Consider the following 24,347-nt stretch of genomic DNA (forward strand, 5'->3'; position numbering starts at 1 on the left):
AACGCGTCCCGTGTTGGCAAGGGGAGCTACGCGACAACGAAGTGATCGTCGTAAGGCGGTGCCCTGCGCACGCCGCCTGAGCACGTGACCCAGGTGGGGGCCACGTGGTGGTAGCAGCACTGTCATGGCGGCGCGTGGGGAGCGACTCGCGACTCCCGCTCACGGCCAACACCGGTGGCGATTGTACGAAGTGGTCATGGGACACTCCGAGATCGACTCTGCATCAAATGAGTACGGCCTGTAAACATCGCCACCGGGGAGGCAAAGGCGGCCGGGCGTGGCGTTAGCCACCACACCCACCCACACCCGAGGATCGGCGGGCAGGGCCGCCATCGCAAACCAACAGCGGTGGGTAAGTGAGCTCTTTACTAATATTATTGTTACATTTATATATTATATCAGGTATGTAGTTTCTTCTTTTCGTTGTGCCCGACGCTTAAGGGCTAACTTTTTGGTAGCGGCAAGTTTGAGTAAAATTCACGTGTACAATATTTTGGCGGGAAAACTACTACTGTACTAACATTCGTGGAAATATCACATAATCTATTTGTGCGTTACCCCCCCCCCCCCTCCTAGAGGTTCACTCAACGTTTATTTTGCAAAATGAGCACTTTTCTCTCTCTCGAAAAAAGTGGTAAGCATTTAAAAGCAAAACTTAACCAAGTCGTCAATTTAAGTGTCGTTTGCATATTTTTGTTCGTATGTTTGATTATATTCTAGATTCGTTTAAAAATAATGGAACTACGAGACGTCCAGTTTGCAATCAGCTGCCTGCTCTACCCTCCCCTCCGTGCTGATATTTATTTTCAGAGCGTGACTTATGGCATTCAAAATGGTAAAATAAAGTGCCCAATATAATGTGGGTCTAAAGCCTTCCAAATATTTCACTTTAAACTATATACATGTATTAGCGAATGTCCAAAATATAAACTGCCTCGTGTTAACCTCCCCATTGTGTTGTCATCCTCGCGTCCGTCGGGCAAATATTTACCCGATTGTCCTCAGAGTAGTGGTTCTCAACCTTCTCTGGCTACTATTAGTCTTCTTGTAAAAGTGTTTCAACCGATTACCCTCACTTGCCTGACCCATCATGGCTCTGAGAAATACATGTTTGACTAATGGACCTCGATATGTTAACCAGTTCTCCATTTTGTGAGGTATTCCTAACTAGCCATTAACTTGTAAGCGAATACAAAATCAACGACGTCATTTGTTCGCGCTCGCTGGTTACTTTTGGAAACAACATTGTTGATAATGAATTTAGAAAGGTCTTTTATATCGTTCTAAGTTACGATATGGATTTAAATGTTAGCGTCGTAATTTTCAATTGGCAGATTCATACGTGATTATTCACCAGTGACTCATGTATGCTATAATTTCACACATTTATAAATCACCTCACGTACACCCGGTTGCGAACCACTGGCCTAGAGAAGCCATTAGTGACAGACATTACCATCACATCGACAATGAGGATGGCTTTGAGATCATACTCTTAGTTCTTTCCGTAAAGTCACGTAGGTAAAAAATGAAATTAAAATTAATAAAAATAAAACAATAAAAATCACGACGTTTCGGAGGCAACACAAGCTTCCGTCTGCAGGTGAAACAGTCACAGCAAAATATCTGTACCTTATATAGTGGTTAAGGGGGGAGGAGCCAGGAAGGGCAGCGGGGGAGGAGGAGTTGTGAAGTGGTCAATTACTGCTTTTGTTATACTGCTGGGTGGGTAAATGAATTAGATACGATTAAGCCGCTCTTTGTTATGCTGTTTGTGCGCAAGTCACTGTGGGATGAATGGACTCGTGGTCAGGGACGTGTTGCGCAAGTAACTGTGGATGTACATAATAGAAAAGGGGCGGAAATGCCCATGTTTATACCAGTGTTGGCTGACAATAAAGAGTACTGTTAAACGTTAGGGATGTTAACACTCGGTGAAGTAAAATAGTGCCTGTCAGATGTGTAATTAAATCTTTTTTGCATGGTTGATAACATCTTTCCAATGATTACTAAGTCTGTACCCATCATCACGGTTGAAATTATGTCTGTGTTTGTATATCTGAATGGCTTCGTGTACAAACCTTTGATGGTAGCCACAAGGCTTGCAGAGCACCTTAGTCTCGGAGAAAACAATCTCATGAGAGCCCACCGAGTTGTAGCAATGATCGGCAACGGCGGACGACTCAATTTTGCCGTGTTTCAAATCTGACTTGTGCTCGCGGACACGATCAAAGGCATGATGGTTCGTTTCCCCAATGTAACAGTCACCACAGCTGCAACTCAGTTTATAGACTCCAGGGTATTGCAAGTCAGGGATGACATCCTTCACAGATGGAATTAGATCACGGATTTTATGTACTGTACTGAATCGGACTTGGATCTTATGTTTGTTTAGAATTTTGGAGATCTTTTTGGTCACGCCTGCTATGTATGGTAACGTGACAGGCGTGACCAAAAAGATCTCCAAAATTCTAAACAAACATAAGATCCAAGTCCGATTCAGTACAGTACATAAAATCCGTGATCTAATTCCATCTGTGAAGGATGTCATCCCTGACTTGCAATACCCTGGAGTCTATAAACTGAGTTGCAGCTGTGGTGACTGTTATATTGGGGAAACGAAACGTCATGTCTCTGGTCGTGTCCGCGAGCACAAGTCAGATTTGAAACACGGCAAAATTGAGTCGTCCGCCGTTGCCGATCATTGCTACAACTCGGTGGGCTCTCATGAGATTGTTTTCTCCGAGACTAAGGTGCTCTGCAAGCCTTCTGGCTACCATCAAAGGTTCAGATATACAAACACAGACATAATTTCAACCGTGATGATGGGTACAAACTTAGTAATCAACGGAAAGATGTTATCAACCATGCAAAAAAGATTTAATTACACATTTTTAGACCATCTTATCTGACAGGCACTATTTTACTTCACCGAGTGTTAACATCCCTAACGTTTAACAGTACTCTTTATTGTCAGCCAACACTGGTATAAACATGGGCATTTCCGCCCCTTTTCTATTATGTACATCCACAGTTACTTGCGCAACACGTCCCTGACCACGAGTCCATTCATCCCACAGTGACTTGCACACAAACAGCATAACAAAGAGCGGCTTAATCGTATCTAATTCATTTACCCACCCAGCAGTATAACAAAAGCAGTAATTGACCACTTCACAACTCCTCCTCCCCCCTTAACCACTATATAAGGTACAGATATTTTGCTGTGACGGTTTCACCTGAAGACGGAAGCTTGTGTTGCCTCCGAAACGTCGTGATTTTTATTGTTTTATTTTTATTAATTTTAATTTCATTTTTTACCTACGTGACTTTACCGAAAGAACTAAGAGTTTGAATCCTTGCAGTCACGAAAGCTTCAAATCTAGATGGCTTTGAGACCCAAGGCTACATGGAATGCACAAATACGTTTAAAATGCCAATGTATTCTTTGCGCGGCATTGACCTGCAAGGCTGTGAGCCTGAAATCGATGAAATGATGCAAAACTATCCCACCCAGTTGGGTCGCATAATTGAAAATGACCCTGAAGAAAAATGCAGTCGTGTATTTTGACGGTACACTATATGAAATGCACAATCGATGATTCATTTAGATGAAGGGTGAGCAGTCAGATTCATTCCCTCACCCATGTTAACAATTTTGGTCTACAACACCGACTATTTGGTCTCATACACATTGCACACCAAATGACTTGGTGTTTCTACGTTGGCAGTGGTACACAAGCACAACAACAAATAAATTGACGCATTCGTCAATAACACTGGCTTTTTTCCAAGATAAAATATCGACGGTAAACCCTCTCAACCCGCAAGGGTTATGTTCTTAAAAACGCTCGCGAATGTAGAAACCTTGTTCAACAGGAAAAATGGGGTTATATTCCTGGCACGAGTGAACATAGGGGGGAATGGTAAAAGTTTAATAACACTGACTGCAATAAATAATAAAATATGAATGACAATGTTTTTTTTATTCCCTTTCATGATGATGATTTGATGACAATGGAGATGGTGAGGAATTCAGGTGGACGACTCCTCGAGAGATACAGGTGTTTGATAACAACGCACAGTTATAATTTTAGCACTCGAGAGTATGTCTGTGATGAGGTGACATTTTGGCGTCGACTGTGAGATCCATTAAGAATAAGGCGAATGCAATCAGGGAAAGTGTTGCGGCTAGTGCCCCCCAGTGCTATCTTCTCGTATCAAGAACTTATCCAATTTTTCCTGTTGAACAAGATTTCTACATTTGCGAATTCTGGATTCGTGACTTTATAAGACGGCTGTAACCCTCGCGTCGTCAACTGCGAGCCGTTGGGGAGTGTCAGGGAAAAGCTGTCCCAGGTCGTCCAGGAAGCCTTTAACATGACTTTTATGATTTCATGGGTGCCACACATTTCTATTTACAGCGATTTTCAATGTACTGCTGGATCAGGGCTTTCCTACTAGAGCTCCTTCGGATTTCCATAAGTCACACACACACACTCAGACACGCTCCCAACCACATATACTCGCTCACACTCTACACTCTGCAAAACATACAGACTCAGCACGTGGTTTCAACTCAGCACTTGCCCCAACGTAGCATTGAGGATATGGGGGAATTTTTGTGTTTGTTGTTGTTTCAGGACCAGGACCCCCCGGTGACGGGGAGTCTATCTGCACGATCGTCACCGGCGCGTGGAGTCACCGGCTCACCGGCCACTCCCAGAATGCGTGTTGGAAGGGCAGGTGGTGCACAGCGACACGTGATACGTGTGCAGTGGATTCCTAAATATCAGCGTCTTATCTCCACTTACACATGGCAGGTTTTCTCCCGGTTTCCTCCCACATGATGCTAATCTGTGACGAGTAATGGAATTTGTCGTCAAACATCCAAATGTGGCAGCACCCGCCTCACGGTGTCTTCGTTAAATCACTGGCATTGCTGTTACGATGGAGAGTGACGTAGCCGTGGAGACAGGCGTCCTCAACGTATGTTGTTGTCTCGCTACTCCCGGGGGAGGTTGGCTGTTGTTGTGAAGTCGTCCCACCCTGACTGTCCCCGCCCACCAACACCACCTTCCCCACAGTTCCTGCACGAGCTCCCAACACGTGGAGCAAGACGTCGATCATCGTGCTGAACCACGCCTCGCGGCACGACCCAGAAACACACCTATGAACCAGACACGATTCTTAAGTGTCCCAGAGTTGATTTAATGTCACCAGGTGAGGACTCGAGAGAGGAGCTTGGAAGAATTTGCAAGGGTGAAATAGAGCAAGAACAACCGCATCCCGTGAGGAATCAAGAATATTCCATGAACTCCCTGTGGTGGGAGTCTGCTCGGGTAGATCCTGATCCCGCTCCTCCCTCCTGTGCTCCCCCGCTGCAGCTCGATGCGCTGCCACATCGTCCACCCAGCAGCAAATCAATCGGCGAGCGTCTGCTTCTCTCTGTGTCTGACCCCCGCCCCCACAGCGCAGCTGGGGTCTGCACCCAGCTGTGGCGCGGCGAGTGTGGTGGGAACTCAACACCAGCGGGGCCACTCGCCTACCTGGAACTGCGCGCCGGTCCCGGGGCAGCTGGCATGGCTACAATGCAACGCAAACTCGCAGGGAAGAAACAGGTGAGTTTGTGGAGGGGAGTAGAGTAAGATGGAAGGGGAGAGGCAGGGAAGTGTGTGGAGGTGGAGTACAGTGGATGAGAGGGGACAGAGGAAGCAGAGTGTGTGGAGGGGCAGAGAGGGGGATTCGAGAGGAGTGACAGTGAGTGTGTGGAGGGGCGTACATTGAAATTAGGGGAGAGACTTGTGAGTGTCGAGCAGAGTAGAGTGGGATGAGATGGGAGAGACACGTGAGTTTGTGGAGGGGAGTAAGAGTGGGATGAGAGGGGAGAGACAGGTGAGTGTGTGGATGGGAGTAGAGTGAGATGAAAGAGGAGAGGCAGGTGAGTGTAGCCTAGAGTGAGATGAGAGGGGAGAGACACGTTAGTGTGGAGGGGAGTACAGAGGGATGAGAGGGGGAGACAGGATAGTGTGTTGTGAGGAGTAGTGAGATGAAAGGGGCGAGACAGGCGAGTGTGTGGAGAGGAGTAGAGTAAGATGGATGGAGAGAGGCACGTGAGTGTGTGGAGAGGAGTACAGTGGATGAGAGGGGACATAGGAAGCCGAGTGTGTGGAGGGGCGTAGAGGCGGATTCGAGTGGAGTGACAGCGAGTGTGTGGAGGGGAGTTCATAGAAATGAGGGGAGAGACTGGTGATTGTGTGGAGGGGACTGCAGTGGTGTGAGTGTGGGGAGAGGAGTAGAATGAGATGAAAGGAGAGACAGCTGAGTGTTGGCTAGAGTGAGATGAGAGGGGAGAGAGACAGCTGAGTGTGGCCTAGAGTTATATGAAAGGGGGAGACAGGTGAGTGTGTGGATGGGAGTAGAGTGATGTGAAAGGGTAGAGGCAGGGGAGTGGGTGTGGGGAGTACAGTGGGATAAGAGGTTAGTGACTGAGTTTGTGGAGGGGAGTAGAGTGGGATGAGAGTGGAGAGGCAGTTGAGTGTGTGGAGGTCAGTAGAGTGAGATGAGAGGAGAGGTACAGGTGAGTTTGTTGAAGGGAGTAGATTGGGATGAGAGGGGGAGACAGGTGAGTTTGTGGAGGGGAGTAAAGTAAGATGGAAGGGGAGAGGCAGGTGAGTGTGTGGAGGAGAGTCCAGTGAGATGAGAGAGGAGTGACAGTGAGTGTGTGGAGGGGAGAACATTGAGATTAGGGGAGAGACAGGTGAGTGTGTGGAGCGGAGTAGAGTGAGATGAAAGCGGAGAGGCAGGTGAGTGTAGCCTAGAGTGAGATAGGGGAGAGACACGTTAGTGTGTGGAGGGGATTACAGTGGAATGAGAGGGGTAGACAGGAGAGTGTGTTGTGAGGATTAGTGGGATGAGAGGGGAGAGATAGGTGAGTGTGTGGAGAGGAGTAGAGTAAGATGGATGGAGAGAGGCACGTGAGTGTGTGGAGAGGAGTACAGTGGATGAGAGGGGACATAGGAAGCCGAGTGTGTGGAGGGGCGTAGAGGCGGATTCGAGTGAAGTGACAGCGAGTGTGTGGAGGGGAGTTCATAGAAATGAGGGGAGAGACTGGTGATTGTGTGGAGGGGACTGCAGTGGTGTGAGTGTGGGGAGAGGAGTAGAATGAGATGAAAGGAGAGACAGCTGAGTGTTGGCTAGAGTGAGATGAGAGGGGAGAGAGACAGCTGAGTGTGGCCTAGAGTTATATGAAAGGGGGAGACAGGTGAGTGTGTGGATGGGAGTAGAGTGACGTGAAAGGGTAGAGGCAGGGGAGTGTGTGTGGGGAGTACAGTGGGATAAGAGGTTAGTGACTGAGTTTGTGGAGGGGAGTAGAGTGGGATGAGAGGGGAGAGGCAGTTGAGTGTGTGGAGGTCAGTAGAGTGAGATGAGAGGAGAGGTACAGGTGAGTTTGTTGAAGAGAGTAGATTGGGATGAGAGGGGGAGACAGGTGAGTTTGTGGAGGGGAGTAAAGTAAGATGGAAGGGGAGAGGCAGGTGAGTGTGTGGAGGAGAGTACAGTGAGATGAAAGAGGAGTGACTATGTGTGTGGAGGGGGAGAACATTGGGATGAGGGGAGAGACTTGTGAGTGTGGAGCTGAGTAGAGTGAGACGAGAGTGGAGAGACGGGTGAGTTTATTGATGGGAGTAGAGTTGGATGAGAGGGTCAGGCAGGTGAGTGTGTGGAGAGGAGTAGAGTAAGTTGGAAGGGGAGAGGCAGGGAAGTGTATGGAGGGGGTACAGTGAGATGGGAGGTTAGTGACTGCGTTTGTGGAGAGGAGTAGAGTGGAATGAGAGGGGAGAGGCAGTTGAGTGTGTGGAGGTCAGTAGATTGAGAGGAGAGGGACAGGTGAGTTTGTTGAAGGGAGTCGAGTGGGACGAGAGGAGGTGACAGCTGAGTGTGTGGAGAGGAGTAGAGTAAGATGGAAGGGGAGAGGCAGGGAAGTGTGTTGAGGTGGAGTACAGTGGATGAGAGGGGACAGAGGAAGCAGAGTGTGTGGAGGGGCAGAGAGGGGGATTCGAGAGGAGCGACAGTGAGTGTGTGGAGGGGAGTACATTGAAATGAGGGGAGAGACTGGTGAGTGTCGAGCGGAGTAGAGTGGGATGAGATGGGAGAGACATGTGAGTTTGTGGAGGGGAGTAGAGTGAGATGAGAGGGGAGAGACACGTTAGTGTGGAGGGGAGTACAGTGGGATGAGAGGGGGAGACAGGAGAGTGTGTTGTGAGGAGTAGTGGGATGAGAGGGGAGTGATAGGTGAGTGTGGAGAGGAGTAGAGTAAGATGGAAGGGGAGAGGCAGGTGAGTGGAGGAGAGTCCAGTGAGATGAGAGAGGAGTGACAGTGAGTGTGTGGAGGGGAGAACATTGAAATTAGGGGAGAGACAGGTGAGTGTGTGGAGCGGAGTAGAGTGAGATGGATGGAGAGAGGCACGTGAGTGTGTGGAGAGGAGTACAGTGGATAAGAGGGGACATAGGAAGCCGAGTGTGTGGAGGGGCGTAATGGCGGATTCGAGTGAAGTGACAGCGAGTGTGTGGAGGGGAGTTCATAGAAATGAGGGGAGAGACTGGTGATTGTGTGGAGGGGACTGCAGTGGTGTGAGTGTGGGGAGAGGAGTAGAATGAGATGAAAGGAGAGACAGCTGAGTGTTGGCTAGAGTGAGATGAGAGGGGAGAGAGACAGCTGAGTGTGGCCTAGAGTTATATGAAAGGGGGAGACAGGTGAGTGTGTGGATGGGAGTAGAGTGACGTGAAAGGGTAGAGGCAGGGGAGTGTGTGTATGGGGATTACAGTGGGATAAGAGGTTAGTGACTGAGTTTGTGGAGGGGAGTAGAGTGGGATGAGAGGGGAGAGGCAGTTGAGTGTGTGGAGGTCAGTAGAGTGAGATGAGAGGAGAGGTACAGGTGAGTTTGTTGAAGAGAGTAGATTGGGATGAGAGGGGGAGACAGGTGAGTTTGTGGAGGGGAGTAAAGTAAGATGGAAGGGGAGAGGCAGGTGAGTGTGTGGAGGAGAGTACAGTGAGATGAAAGAGGAGTGACTATGTGTGTGGAGGGGGAGAACATTGGGATGAGGGGAGAGACTTGTGAGTGTGGAGCTGAGTAGAGTGAGACGAGAGGGGAGAGACGGGTGAGTTTATTGATGGGAGTAGAGTTGGATGAGAGGGTTAGACAGGTGAGTGTGTGGAGAGGAGTAGAGTAAGTTGGAAGGGGAGAGGCAGGGGAGTGTATGGAGGGGGTACAGTGAGATGGGAGGTTAGTGACTGCGTTTGTGGAGAGGAGTAGAGTGGAATGAGAGGGGAGAGGCAGTTGAGTGTGTGGAGGTCAGTAGATTGAGAGGAGAGGGACAGGTGAGTTTGTTGAAGGGAGTCGAATGGGACGAGAGGAGGTGACAGCTGAGTGTGTGGAGAGGAGTAGAGTAAGATGGAAGGGGAGAGGCAGGGAAGTGTGTTGAGGTGGAGTACAGTGGATGAGAGGGGACAGAGGAAGCAGAGTGTGTGGAGGGGCAGAGAGGGGGATTCGAGAGGAGCGACAGTGAGTGTGTGGAGGGGAGTACATTGAAATGAGGGGAGAGACTGGTGAGTGTCGAGCGGAGTAGAGTGGGATGAGATGGGAGAGACATGTGAGTTTGTGGAGGGGAGTAGAGTGGGATGAGAGGGGAGAGACAGGTGAGTGAGGAGAGGAGTAGAGTGGGATGATAGAGGAGAGGCAGGTGAGTGTAGCCTAGAGTGAGATGAGAGGGGAGAGACACGTTAGTGTGGAGGGGAGTACAGTGGGATGAGAGGGGGAGACAGGAGAGTGTGTTGTGAGGAGTAGTGGGATGAGAGGGGAGTGATAGGTGAGTGTGGAGAGGAGTAGAGTAAGATGGAAGGGGAGAGGCAGGTGAGTGGAGGAGAGTCCAGTGAGATGAGAGAGGAGTGACAGTGAGTGTGTGGAGGGGAGAACATTGAGATTAGGGGAGAGACAGGTGAGTGTGTGGAGCGGAGTAGAGTGAGATGGATGGAGAGAGGCACGTGAGTGTGTGGAGAGGAGTACAGTGGATGAGAGGGGACATAGGAAGCCGAGTGTGTGGAGGGGCGTAGAGGCGGATTCGAGTGAAGTGACAGCGAGTGTGTGGAGGGGGTTCATAGAAATGAGGGGAGAGACTGGTGATTGTGTGGAGGGGACTGCAGTGGTGTGAGTGTGGGGAGAGGAGTAGAATGAGATGAAAGGAGAGACAGCTGAGTGTTGGCTAGAGTGAGATGAGAGGGGAGAGAGACAGCTGAGTGTGGCCTAGAGTTATATGAAAGGGGGAGACAGGTGAGTGTGTGGATGGGAGTAGAGTGATGTGAAAGGGTAGAGGCAGGGGAGTGTGTGCAGGGAGTCCAGTGGGATAAGAGGTTAGTGACTGAGTTTGTAGACGGGAGTAGAGTGGGATGAGAGGGGGAGACAGCTGAGTTTGTGGAGGGGAGTAAAGTAAGATGGAAGGGGAGAGGCAGGTGAGTGTGTGGAGGAGAGTACAGTGAGATGAAAGAGGAGTGACTGGGTGTGTGGATGGGAGAACATTGGGATGAGGGGAGAGACTTGTGAGTGTGGAGCTGAGTAGAGTGGGATGAGATCGGAGAGACATGTGAGTTTGTGGAGTGGAGTATAGTGGGATGAGAGGGGAGATACAGGTGAGTGTTTGGATGGGAGTAGAGTGAGATGAAAGAGAAGAGGCAGGTGAGTGTAGCCTAGAGTGAGATGAGAGGGGAGAGACAGGTGAGTGGAGAGGAGTAGAGTAAGTTGGAAGTGGAGAGGCAGGTGAGTGTGGAGGGGAGAACATTGGGATTAGGGGAGAAACAAGTGAGTGAGTAGAGCAGAGTCGATTGGGATGAGAGCGGGAAACAGGTGAGTGTGTGGATGGGAGTAGAGTGAGATGAAAGAGGAGAGGCAGGTGAGTGAGGAATACAGTGGGATGAGAGGGGAGTGATGGTGAGTGTGGGGAGGGGAGTAGAGTTAGATGAAAGGGTAGAGACAGGTGAGTGTGTGAAGAGGAGTACAGTGTATAAGAGGGGACAGAGGAAGCAGAGTGTGTGGAGGGGCGTAGAGGGGGTTCGAGAGGAGCTACAGTGAGTGTGTGGAGGGGAGTACATTGAAGTGAGTGGAGAGACTAGTGAGTGTGGAGTGTAGTATAGTGAGACGAGAGGGGAGAGGCAGTTGAGTGTGGAGGTCAGTCGAGTGAGAGGAGAGGGACAGGTGAGTTTGTTGAAGGGAGTAGATTGGGATTAGAGGGGGAGACAGGTGAGTGTGGAGGAGAGTCGAGTGAGGTGAAAGGGGAGAGGCAGGGGAGTGTGGGGAAAGGAGTACAGTGGATGAGAGAGGAGTAACAGTGAGTGTGTGGATAGGAGTAGAGTAGGATGGAAGGGGAGAGACTAGTGAGTGTGGGGAGGGGAGTCCAGTGGATGAGAGAGTACAGAGGAAGCGGAGTGTGTGGAGGGGCGTTGAGGGGGATTCAAGAGGAGCGATAGTGAGTGTGTGGAGAGGAGTCCATTGAAATGACGGGAGAGACAGGTGAGTTTGTGGAGGGGAGTTCAGTGGATGAGAGGGGACATAGGAATCCGAGTGTGTGGAGGGGCGTAGAGGGGGATTCGAGAGGAGCGATAGTGAGTGTGTGGAGGGGCATGGACTGGGATGAGAAGGTTGAGAAGGTTGAGAAAGGTGAGTATGTGGAGCGGAGTCGAGTAGGTTGAGAGGGGGAGACAGGTGAGTGTGGAGGGGAGAAGAGTGAGGTGAAAGGGGAGAGTCAGGGGAGTGTGTGGAGGGGAGTACAGTGGGATTCGGTGAAAAACAGGCGAGTGTGGCCTAGAGTGAGATGAGAGGTGAGAGACATGTGATTGTGTATGAAGGGGAGTAGATCTCTAAACGTTTGTAAACAGCTCTTTGATTGGGGTAGACCTGCCTCAGCAGCTTTCCCCCTCTTTTTTCACCTGATGATGATTGCTTGTGTTTTGATCAAAACGTCGTGATAGCGTTTCTTTTTTTTCTATCTCCGTGGCTTTACTGAAAGACCCAGTATTATTCATAATAATGTTTTTTGGGTGAGATCGCGTTATTATAAATGTGTTGCAACCCTCCACCACCCGACACAGCCAATCAGTAAAAAAATGTGTCTCGTTAACAAAACGTCAATTAGTTACTTGAGCCCAGTGGTGGGTTTGAAGAGTGAAACCACGATATTTAGAATTTGAGTATGACGTTTTGCTGGTCATTACATCCAGCATCTTCAGGCGATTTGCCAGAATAGTGAAGCCATCCCCACCTGCTTCCGGCCTTAAATAGTGCATGATGACGTCATCATTGTTGAATCCCATCAGGTTTCGAGATAAGAGGTGGGGGGCGGGTATTGCAGTTATGTAATAGATCAGTAATCGGCCACTTAGCACTCTATAAGGAATTGCAATATGTATTGTGTATTACTTAATAATAGCTTCCAGGCTTCACTGAGTATAGCTATCACAGCGGTTGAAATTATTTGTATTCTCAATTTTGATTGATTCTCTAATTAGTCTTGGCCAGTAATAATTAGTTTTGCATAACACTTCCAACGTTATCAAAATCAATTGAATGTCCTTGTTAGTAAGCATGCTCTGCCACTGCTGACAGCTGTGTTTGAGAGAATTTAACGTTCCTTTGGTGTTCTTTTAGTCTTACGCTTATGTTACGTCCCGGCTGTCCAATATAGCATTTACTGCATAAGCAATTGATCCGATATACACCATCTGTTGATAACTTTGGTAATTAATCTTTAGTACAAGACACTATTTTTTGAGTTTTGTGTACCGTACCAAATCTCACTTTAAAGTTTTGCTTTTGCAAAACACGGGCTAATTTTTCAGTAACACCCGAGATATATGGTATTTTAATTGTTTTGATAATCTGATCACTTTCAGCAGTATTGTTGTTCGGTCTTGGTTTTGCATTCACTGCTCTGTTAATTTGAGCATTATTTTAGCCATTCGGTCGTAGTGCTTCTTTAACATGTTTAATCTCTCTCCTTAGACTTTCACCATCTGACACTGTTTTTGCCTGATGTATGAACGTCTTGATGAGAGAGGATTTCTGTGCTGGGTGATGATGCGAATCTGTATTCAGATAGGCATCAGTGTGCGTTCCCTTTCGGTAGATGATGTGTGTTTTTTTACCATTTTTACCGCATCCAAGCAAAGTATCCAGGAAGGGGAGTGTGTTGCTCACCTCCATTTCCATGGTGAACTGGATACCTGGGTTTTGTGCATTGAGATGATTTAAAAATTAATTAAGTGTATCTTTACCATGTGGCAAGACAACCAAAGTGTCATCGACATATCTGAACCAAAAGGATGGTTTTAATGTACTTGAGGTAAATGCTCTTGTTTCAAAGTTTTACATGCACAGATTTGCTATAGCAGGAGACAAAGGATAGCCCATTGCTGCTCCTTCCTTTTGTCTAAAGAAGTCAGCTCTCGAAAAGAAATAAGTGTTATTTAGACAATGGTCAGCTAGTTTTGGAATATCTTCTGGTAAACCTGTCTTCTTTACTAGTGTATCAAGTAATGTAAATGACTTGTTAACTGTAACCTTAGTAAATAGAGAAAAATACATCAAAACTCATCAGAATATTATTAGGTGAATATGTGTGAAGGGGAGCAGAGTGAATGAGAGTTGACAGGCAGGATGATGTGTGGAGGGGAGTAGAGTAGGGTAAGTGGGGAGAGACAGGTGAGTTTGTGGAGGAGAGTAGAGTTGGATGAGAGGGGAGAAAGGCAGGTGAGTGTCTGGAAGGTAGTAGAGTGAGATTAGAGGGGAGAAACAGTTGAGTGTGTGGACTCAAGTGAAATGAGAGGGGAGAGACAGGTGAGTTTGTTAAGGGGAGTAGAGTGAGAAGAGGGGAGAAACAGGTGAGTGTGTGGAGCAGAGTCGAGTGGGATGAGAGGTAAGATACAGTTTTGTGGAGGGGAGTCTAGTGGGATGCAGTGAGGGAAAAAGTATTTGATCCCCTGCTGATTTTGTACGTTTGCCCACTGATAAAGAAATGATAAGTCTATAATTTTAATGGTAGGTTTATTTGAACAGTGAGATACAGAATAACAACAACAAAATCCAGAAAAACGCATGTCAAAAATGTTATGAATTGATTTGCATTTTTATGAGGGAAATAAGTATTTGACCCCCTCTCAATCAGAAAGATTACTGGCTCCCAGGTGTCTTTTATACAGGTAACAAGCTGAGATTAGGAGCACTCCCTTTAAGAGTGTGCTCCTAATCTCAGCTCGTTACCTGTGTTAAGTAGTTGTTGCTGTTGTAGACGGAGGTACTCGGAGACGGAGGTGAGTTAGGGGCTTCCGCCAGGGTTTATTAACAGGTATCACTATAAGGGTTCCCTCTTCACCCCTTCCACTATCCCCGTTCCTCCAGTGACCCCGCTTACGTCACGGGGTCTCCCTTAAATACCCTCTGAGGCGAGACGTCACGTGCACTGCCCGGCGCGTGCGACCCCACGTCCCGTGATGTCACCGCACCGGACAGCGCACGCGACGCCACCACTCTCCTCTACTCCTCTACACCTGTATAAAAGACACATGTTCACAAAAGCAATCAATCAAATCAGATTCCAAACTCTCCACCATGGCCAAGACCAAAGAGCTCTCCAAGGATGTCAGGGACAAGGTTGTAGACCTACACAAGGCTGGAATGGGCTACAAGACCATCGCCAAGCAGCTTGGTGAGAAGGTGACAACAGTTGGTTGTCAATCTCCCTCGGCCTGGGACTCCATCCAAGATCTCACCTCGTGGAGTTGCAATGATCATGAGAACGGTGAGGAATCAGCCCAGAACTACACGGGAGGATCTTGTCAATGATCTCAAGGCAGCTGGGACCATAGTCACCAAGAAAACAGTTGGTAACACACTACGCCGTGAAGGACTGAAATCCTGCGGCGCCCGCAAGGTCCCCCTGCTCAAGAAAGCACATATACATGCCCGTTTGAAGTTTGCCAATGAACATCTGAATGATTCGGAGGACAACTGGGTGAAAGTGTTGTGGTCAGATGAGACCAAAATGGACCTCTTTGGCATCAACTCAACTCGCCGTGTTTGGAGGAGGAGGAATGCTGCCTATGACCCCGAGAACACCATCCCTACCGTCAAACATGGAGGTGGAAACATTATGCTTTGGGGGTGTTTTTCTGCTAAGGGGACAGGACAACTTCACCGCATCAAAGGGATGATGGACGGGGCCATGTACAGTCAAATCTTGGGTGAGAACCTCCTTCCCTCAGCCAGGGCATTGAAAATGGGTCGTGGATGGGTATTCCAGCATGACAATGACCCAAAACACACGGCCAAGGCAACAAAGGAGTGGCTCAAGAAGAAGCACATTAAGGTCCTGGAGTGGCTTAGCCAGTCTCCAGACCTTAATCCCATAGAAAATCTGTGGAGGGAGCTGAAGGTTCGAGTTGCCAAACATCAGCCTCGAAACCTTAATGACTTGGAGAAGATCTGCAAAGAGGAGTGGGACAAAATCCCCCCTGAGATGTCTGACCTCTGTGATTGCCAACAAGGGTTTTGCCACCAAGTACTAAGTCATGTTTTGCAGAGGGGTCAAATACTTATTTCCACCTTTATTATTCAGGCACTTTGTTATGCTGCTTTTGATGATCAAATCGATATTCCAAAAGCACTTTCTTCTGCCCTAATTGTCTTTATTTCATACTTTTATTCACAATTCACCTTAAATTACCACACCTCCGATTAGCACAGTTGACTTTGAATGGTGCAAAAGAAGTTCAACATACATACGTACACATGGTATTATTTATTTTTCTTGGCAAATTCAGAAGAAGAGAGAAGAGCTGAGGATTATCATTACATCTGCTCCTCTTAATGCAGAGGTTTGAGTTGATTGCGTGGTTGATGCTAGCGTGGCTTTAAAATCCATGTATCGATGCCGTGCTATTGCATGTGATGAGCAGGCAGTGTTGGTTTTCAGTGCTATGGTTATACTGACCCATGCTGCTTTGTTCCCATTCTGATTGTTGGTCAACTCTGACTAAAAGTAGTCGGTAACTTCCGATGTATCAACATGAGCGTTAATTTTGTTGGTTACCGAAAGCCTGTGGAATTTACGTAAAGTCTTATTCTGTGGATTTAATTTAGTTGATTACTTATTTTAATGACTAAATGAAACAGATGATGGGTTGGCTAAAATGTTGCAGGTTATTGTAGACTATTACTAAAAGAGTGAAATGCTGACGAAATCAACACTGATCATCACCAACCTCAGGAACACAAAGGCCTCGCTACTGCTTGGTGCACCAGCCACTGCACGGTCTCTCTAGTGGAGGCCCTTCTGCCAGCAGTGACGCGAGCAAGTAATTGTAGAACTGCACCATTACTTTCTACTTTTAATCCAGAAATTCCAAAGCTCTTCAACCACAAGTACACGAGCACCGTCCTAGCCGTGGAGAGATGTTATACAAGTACAGATGACTTCCCGACGATGTCTGCTTCTGCCCAGGCTAGGGGCACTTTGAGACCACGTGGAGTGACAGGCTCACGGGCTGAACTCGTGCAAGTCCGATCCAAGTGTCACAGGTAAACATACCGGGTTGACTAGCAGTTGCAGTTACCTGGGTTCCCAACTATGTCAATGCAGTGGTTTGTAACCGTTCGTTGTAATTTTGTTTGCAATTCACCTTAAATTAGCACACTTTTCTTTAGTACGGTTGGCTAGATCAGTCTCTGAGTGCGGAGGAGTGCAACATTCCTTCCCATACAGATGGAACAGGTGGCGTCAAGATTTGTGTTGTGCTGCATTCTAACACACATTTGTGTGATCTACCAACTCTTGCCTCCACAGTACTGGATCACAGGCTTGCGCCACCTCCACCTGGCTGAAGTGCAAAACCAATTGTAATGTGAAATGTTGCATGACAACTCTTATCTCATTGCTCCTGTCCATCTCTTGTCATCGTCATAACCGAGGGTTGATGCCCAAGGACGATGCTCCTCATCTTTCGTGATCTTCAGGCTCTCTCATGGAGAGTCCCATCTAACTGTTCACATTTTGCCACCAACTGATCAGTTCCTCCCTCTTCCCCGTTTCCTTTCCATTTTTCTTTGCAGAGTTATCTTCATCAAATCCCCAGCTGACCCAGGATATTTCCCACATTGCCAACTTTCTCATTATCTGCTCTTACCCGTGGACAAATACAGATAAGGTGAAAATTTAATCACAGATAATTGGATTTTAATCTTGATTTGAAGCTTTCGTGACTGCAGGAATCCATATGCTTTGGTTCTTTCGGTAAAGCCACGTAGGTAGAAAATTTTAATCAAAAAAATAATATATCACAACGTTTCGACTGCAACACAAGCGGTCGTCCTCGGGCAGAAAAAATAATCCTGCAGTGGAACTGCTGAACCAGCACTTGTGTTGAGATCGCAACGTCGTGATATATTATTATTTTTGTTTTATTTTTCTACCTACGTGACTTTACTGAGAGAACCAAAGAATTGGATTTTAGTCACTATTCCCAATGTGTGTGTTGTGTGTCTTGTTTTCCGCTCTGTCTGCATGAGCAGGAGATGCCAACCCCGTGTATTGTGTCCGGTTTCTTCACCAATGCTGCCAAACTGCACCACCGTGAATCTTACAGGTGCAGTTTCTCCACACTGCCTCATGTTTTAATATGACGAAGTGGTCATGTGCCTTATGGGTTATTGAGATTATCACGAAGGTTAGAGAGGTGAGACTTTGATGGTTTGTGTTGAGAAGAGACAAAGAAGGTGTAAGGGAAATGTGCTATGGAGATGCTACCGATGCAGCACAAAAGGAGTAGAGGGTGACCGAGGGGGAGATGGGAGGCTGCGGTGACACGAGACACGACGGTGGATTTGACGAGAAAAGAGGCACGGAATGGAAGTTCACGGAGAAAGGAAATAGAAGCAACTGACCCCATGCAATAATGGAACGTTTGGCTTAGAATAAGAAAAGTTGGTTGTGTGGTTCAGGGCAATCAGAATGGCTATGTCCTACATGAAGTGATGAGCACTGCTGAGATCCTGGATGAAGAGGGGTATCTACCTGTTGCTCTGAAAGAGTTCACAATGGCCAGAGTCAGAGACACTACGCTGGCACTGTTGAGACCTGAGATTGGATCCTTGGTATTTTCTGGGGTTTTTTCAGGGGTTTGAGTGTACTTGTGTAGAAATTGGCATATGTGTTGCAGGAGGCTAGTGGCTACAAATCCAGCGACCTAAGTTTGATTTCGTGCCATGGCTCGCATCAGTGATGAGTGATATCTGAACCAATTCGAGTCTCCTATATGTAGACTCAGCTCCAAATAAGTACATGCTTCAGTGTGTATTAACATCAGCAAAGGGAGCTAGGCTTGGAACTGGCCCCACCACCCCCTTGTGCACATTGCCAGTCTTAATAGGCACATGCCAGCAGCACTTGCCTGGCATGTGCCAGGCAGCCTGTATAAACTGTGACTCTGTGTTTTTGTTTTGTGTGTGAGAGTACGTATGTGTGTAGTGGTGGGGAGTGGTATTGTAGCGGTTAGCGAGCTGCACTATGAACTTGGTGACCCGAGTTCGGTCCCGCTCATGGCTAGTACCAGTGACGATTATCCGAACCGGTCTTCGGCCTCCTCTATGTCGACTCAACCTGAAATCAGTACCTGGTGCGGTGTGTAAACATAACCACTTGGGAGACCAAGGCGGCCGGGCGTGGTGCTGGCCACCCAGCTCCTAGTATGCCAGCCGGACTTCATGGGTTCTTGCAAACACCACTTGTTCCAAAAGTTTGGTAAAGGCTATATGGGGTGTCTTTGTATGTGTACATGCTTCTGGGTCAGTGTGTTTTGTCAGATAAACTGATCTAACAGTGCTGAGATTCTTCATGCTGTCCCCAGCTTTGACTGTCTCACTGGGTTCATCATGGCCATGTTGGAGACGTGGACAATTTCATGCAAATGTGCGTGTTATATATTTTTTGTTGATATTAATGGCAGTAGACGTCTGTTGACTAGTACTCTGTTTTTCCACTTTTTCGTGAAACAGGACGGTAGGAGATGACTTTGAGCCCCACATCCACACCACCTCCGTGCTCAATGCCGAGGAGCCACTGTAGTGGTAATAAACCCGCAATGTTTTTTATTTGTAAACCTGCATTTTTTTCCATATTTTCCCAATTTACCGCGATTGTGCTCTCGCTATCATGTCATGGATCCCCAAGTATTCATTCGTGTCTTACAGAGCAATACAAGCCTTGTTTTAGATCATAGCCCAATGAATATGATGTCACAGAGCTACTTTGTATCCTTTAATTGACCTTTCGTCCACATAGTAAAGGGCAGGACTTGCCCACCCGTTTCTCATATGAGAGTAATATTAGTCGTGCAGAATTACAGTAAATATGATGCATTATTTTGTGCAGTCAATGACAACCGGAATGAGACCATTAACTCACTCGATTTGAGAACCCGCTTTAATCACAGGCAGCTGCCTGGATTCAAACTCAGGTACTCGGTGGTGCCATTTCGGTGCTCTGGCCTCTAAACACCCACATGTTAAATACATAAGCAACCTTTTTAATTACCAACATTCTTTGAACACTTTGCCAAAACAATTGGGATTGTGGAGCTGTGGCACAGTCATAACGTTGCTTTTTCTCATGCCTCTGCTGGCAGAAATAATTCCACAAGAGGATGCTCGTGTGAGAGCCCCTTTACAAAGTATTTAGTCTACTCTTCCACACTGGTAAGATGTTTTACTGCTTGGCAGATAGGCAGGGGAATATAAGATTACTTGACCATTTGTTTCAACTGCTGTGTCAGAGGGTCGAACGAGCAACCTCTCTGTTGCCAGGCCAGCGTGCTAGGCATTGCACCACAGCAGCCCCCTCCAGTATTTAATTCTAAACGAGGGTCACTATCTGCGTGCTTTTGTGCACACGCGTTTAGGTGGTGTTGAACGAGATGGTACAGATGTCTCGCTTCTTCGTGAGGAAAGTGACGGCACTGGAGCCGGCCTGGCTCACGGGACGCGCTCCGCGCTTCTCCTGGCAGAGGCCTCATTGTCGCCACTGCGCTCCGGTGACACTCACCGGGCCACGGTTCATTTGGTTCGTGAAATTGGTGACGAAAACAAACGTCAACAAAGTGATTTTTTTTTATTTCATGCAAAAATAATGGGAGGTCGAAAATCATCAAAAAGGGTGGTGACCGCCTAGCAGTCGTGCGTTTGCCGCTTATTACGAAGGTGCACGGTTAGAATCCAGCGGCTGCTCGGATTTAATACTGCGGGTTTTTTAGCTGTAAACATACACTCAGTCTGCTTCAGAGTAGACATTAAAGATCCCGTGACGTCATTCGCAAGGTTAGGCCATTGTGTGGCGGCATCATGAGCCATGTTATTCTCATGAGAAATTGTGCCTGAATGATTCAATTGGGGATATACATAGCAATCGTAACCCCCTCCTGTGCAAACCTGGCAAGACTCTTCTGAAAAATAGTCGATGTGCTCAATGACGCTTTGCTGGGTAAATCAGCATGATAACCACTGTGACATGAGCCTGTGAACCAGTGGTTTGTAGTTGAGGTTTGGTGGATTTTGTGGAGATGGAGCTATCGTGTTTGCTGGGGGCACGCGCCTGCAGGGTGATGGGATGGTACCTGTAGGATTTGGTACAGCAAGTATGCTTGACATACAGTACGTTGCATATCCGTCCTGATCAATTCACCGGCCACACCCAGTGCAGCATCTTTGCATGTTTTGACTGTCATTGCATATGCATTTTCGGTCACATATCCAAACGTTTCACCGATCTGCCTATACCACACTCCTCAGCAAGTCGGATATGCGACGTAGTACTGAATGACTTAGCTTGAGTGTTATCCTGTGGTTTCTGTGGGCTTTCTCGTGTTCATTTCCACACATATAATATTCAAAGGGGCAGATTGCAAACAAACACATTGAAATGAAATGTTTTCCTGTTTAAACACAAAATAAGTTTGTACAAAATAAGTGAATATCATGTTTAAATACTGCTTGCAATGTATATATTGTAGGAAGATTACTCTTACAAAATGTTTTGTTGCACTATATCCATAACAAAACTCTACTATTAAGAAAACATGTGGTCATCCGTCGTGAAACATTACTGTATGCTCTCAATCAGCAGCCATGATGGTCACTGATCAAGGCTACTTACCACCCTGCACTGTCCTGTGATGCCAGGACCCGTCCCCTGCACACAGCCCATCTCATCGTTCTATTTCTACCATGGACAACTTCCTGTGGCGAGTTTTCTCCCCACTGAGTATATTACAACGTTGCAAGACCCATGCTGCAAATTTACATCTAAAATCCAAGCACATACACTTTCATATGAAGTGTAACCTTCTGGCTATAGACAGGAGCAAATGTTAGGAGTAGATTTAGGGGTAGGGATAGTATGGTTATGAGTATTAGTTATAATAATTGTGCCTTGTATGTATCCAAAGTAAACCATAAGAGAGGGCCAATATAGGTTTGTATTAACTTAAGGCTGATTTGACCTAGGGAAGACCTAGTATAGGTTGACTAATTTAAGGCTGAGTTGACCTAAAGGTGAAAGCAAGTTTCCTAAATTCACGGTGCCTGTCCACCCAGCAGTAAAATAGGTGCACTGCAACGAGTTGATTGGCAATATGCATGTGGTGAGGTAAAGTGTGGGTACTTCCTTTCCAAGACGCCTGGCCATCTTGAAAGATAAGTTATAATCCTCGAGGAGCTCTCCAGAGCTCCCCCAGTTGAGTTCCTTCTGCTGGCAGTAGTGCGAGCAATCAGCTGCATGTTGATATTTCTGAGATGAGCACTTACACTAAAACAATGTTAAGTTAAATGTACTTAATTTCACATTTCAAAAGAAAATTTGTGACCAAAGATGGAATTTGACTCATCGCCAATATTTGTTTTGTGATGCTGGCAGATTCGTATGTGGACGTCTCCGATTCCAAACAGTATTCCTCTTCTGTGAAGATGTGGACGACGGACTTGTCCAAGACCCACATTCTCCACCGAGGACCACACGCGCTGCACACGAGCCGCGTGTCGAGTGAACCCCAGCAGCGACGTCTCGATGTTCCTGCCTGCCCACTGAATGACACCTAGCAGCACTACAACACTGGATTAGAGTTGCAGTGCACAGTAGTGAAGAGGCGTGTCTATAAACTTCGTAAATGGAGAGACGGTAGCGCCGACATTTTAAGCTGCTTAAAACATGTCTTACTGGTAAATATCAATAAAAGATTATTTGGGTCTTTTGGTAAAGCCACGTAGATAGAAAAAATAACAATAGAATAGCAATTTTGCCGTCTCAAGGGGGATGCGATCGCCCCCATCGCCTCACCCTTGGATGGAACCCGCACGATTGGCGTGATCACAAAGGTGTACAGCATGCGCCGGACATCTTAAAAGTGTTCAGCAGCCAGTCAATGCAGACGAGGGCTCACATGTTTCTCTGCAGCAGGGCTCGGTGCAGCTGCACGTGACCCTTACGTCATTCTGGTTCCTTCAGAGGCTTGTCCACCTGAACCACTTGACAGTGGAGAGACTGAGATGGGGAAGCAGGGAGCATCTGTTTTAGTAAAGGAGATGGTATCCAACACAGTCCCTACATGTGTGTACTGTGATTGCTACTTTAAAGAAAGTCTCGTGGTTTAAAAATGGAAGATGTTGCTCACGCACAATTCCCTCTTTCTGTTCTATGTGGAAGAGGATGATGACGGCTCAAGATATCTGTTTTTGAAAGATGTTACATCCAGGAGCTCCAGCATTAACAGTATTTAGAACTGCTTTTTGTACTTCTTTCCCGGCACTTATTAAGCATGGTTGGATATGTATGGTGCGAAAGACGTTCAACATACGTCCAGCAACCTGCTGTGTCAGGATATTTCTTCAAACTCAGCCTAAAAAGTCAATAGTGCAGACTGTCAGTTGAGTCGTAACAAATTATTAAGAGTTATGAATGTGGATTGTGATACATTCCAACGTATTTGCATATTTTCAAATAGTATAAATATCCTATGGTTTGCATCTTGATAGCTTTGTGCAACCCCTTAGTGAATTTGACTGATTTTGAATAAGGCAAGTCTTTAAAGGCAACACAATTTTGTACAAAATTGTATTTAATATAAGATCATGTTTTGTGCAGTCCTTGTGGTACAGTACACGAGTTGGGGGAATCCTTGCATGTCTACATGTCTGTGTCAACCATACGTATGCGCATTATCTGGCAATTGCTGCCCACTGAGCAAAAGTTGCAGATCCTGCTGCTGAACCTGGAGCATGCTACTTCAGAAATAGCGCCTTGCCATTGGCCCCACAAAAACAAAGCACCGGCCTGGGTATTTTATGGCATCACATGCTCCCCTCCATTAACTCCTCAAGTGATGAGATAGTTGTGGGGAGAGTAGAGAAGTCTGTACTTGGGCAGTGTGCGTATGACCACCTCTGGTTTGGCAGCCGAGGTCTTGCTCTAAATCAGTCGAGCGACTTTTCATCAGCTGTGTAACGCTATGTAGAAGCTACCTGGCTTGTTGATACATACAAAGCTCCGGGTCTTCTCGGTCACAGTTATGCCCTCTATGCTTGTGAAACGTGTAGCCCTCTTAAAGGAACATCTGCGCTACTTTTAAACATTTAGGATAGCCATACGATCTATTCTGGATTTAACCAGACTGGATTGTGCAAGGAACTCGCAGAACCTTGGAAGATCTGGACACTTCCATCGGTGACATGTAGCCTGCATACATAGCCACTGCATGCCAGCTTCTGTTTGGCCGGATAGGGCTAAACGGGTGTGGCATATACTAGAGAGATGGAATACAGTGGTACAGAAGGATGCGGAGTTGATTGGACTTGCCGATTACTGGTACCAGCGGTGTTAAGATCAGCCACTAGGAAGTTCGTGAAGGACGCTGCTGCGGAGTTGGAGGCAGTCGCCCTCCAGCGCCAACTAGCAGAGCGCTATACGGCTAAAACCCAGAAGGTTAGCAGTTGTGACCACGATGTATTTTCCCGTCCGTCATCTCAGCCCATGGCACCTGGGTATGTTCTGTAACCTGCCAGCGGATCTTGAACACTTCGTTTGGCCAAGTGCACTTTTCATTACACAAGCGCCGTGGTTATGGTCACCGCCATCTAGTGGTGAATGGCGGTAGTGCATTCATAAGTGGCCACGTGACCATCGCTCGAGTCGATGGGCGTGGCCTTTGTTCATTACGCCCCCTTCCTTACGACGTCACGCGTCGCCTAGCAACTAAAGGCACA

At 47.1% G+C, this 24,347-nt stretch overlaps 1 protein-coding gene across 1 annotated transcript; it reads left to right on the forward strand.

The window, feature by feature from the left end:
* Positions 1–293: 293 nt before the first annotated feature.
* Positions 294–23,265, forward strand: LOC144733785 (uncharacterized). The gene is made up of 6 exons (XM_078615803.1): positions 294–348; positions 4,644–4,746; positions 5,474–5,621; positions 19,997–20,157; positions 21,273–21,334; positions 22,006–23,265. Exons 3-6 carry the CDS (start codon positions 5,583–5,585, stop codon positions 22,185–22,187), a joined length of 444 nt encoding a protein of 147 aa, XP_078471929.1. The 5' UTR covers positions 294–348; positions 4,644–4,746; positions 5,474–5,582; the 3' UTR covers positions 22,188–23,265.
* Positions 23,266–24,347: the final 1,082 nt, after the last annotated feature.

This window comes from Lampetra planeri, chromosome 48, assembly GCF_965212315.1.
Source record: "Lampetra planeri chromosome 48, kcLamPlan1.2.h2, whole genome shotgun sequence".
Classification (NCBI taxonomy): domain Eukaryota; kingdom Metazoa; phylum Chordata; class Hyperoartia; order Petromyzontiformes; family Petromyzontidae; genus Lampetra; species Lampetra planeri.

Excerpts from the sequence above, each read along its gene's own strand:
- LOC144733785 (XM_078615803.1), top strand. The coding sequence starts at position 5,583 with ATGGCTACAATGCAACGCAAACTCGCAGGGAAGAAACAG. Across the intron at positions 5,622-19,996 it reads AACTCGCAGGGAAGAAACAG|GTGGTGTTGAACGAGATGGT; the intron begins GTGAGTTTGTGG and ends ACACGCGTTTAG. Across the intron at positions 20,158-21,272 it reads ACCGGGCCACGGTTCATTTG|GACCCGTCCCCTGCACACAG; the intron begins GTTCGTGAAATT and ends CTGTGATGCCAG.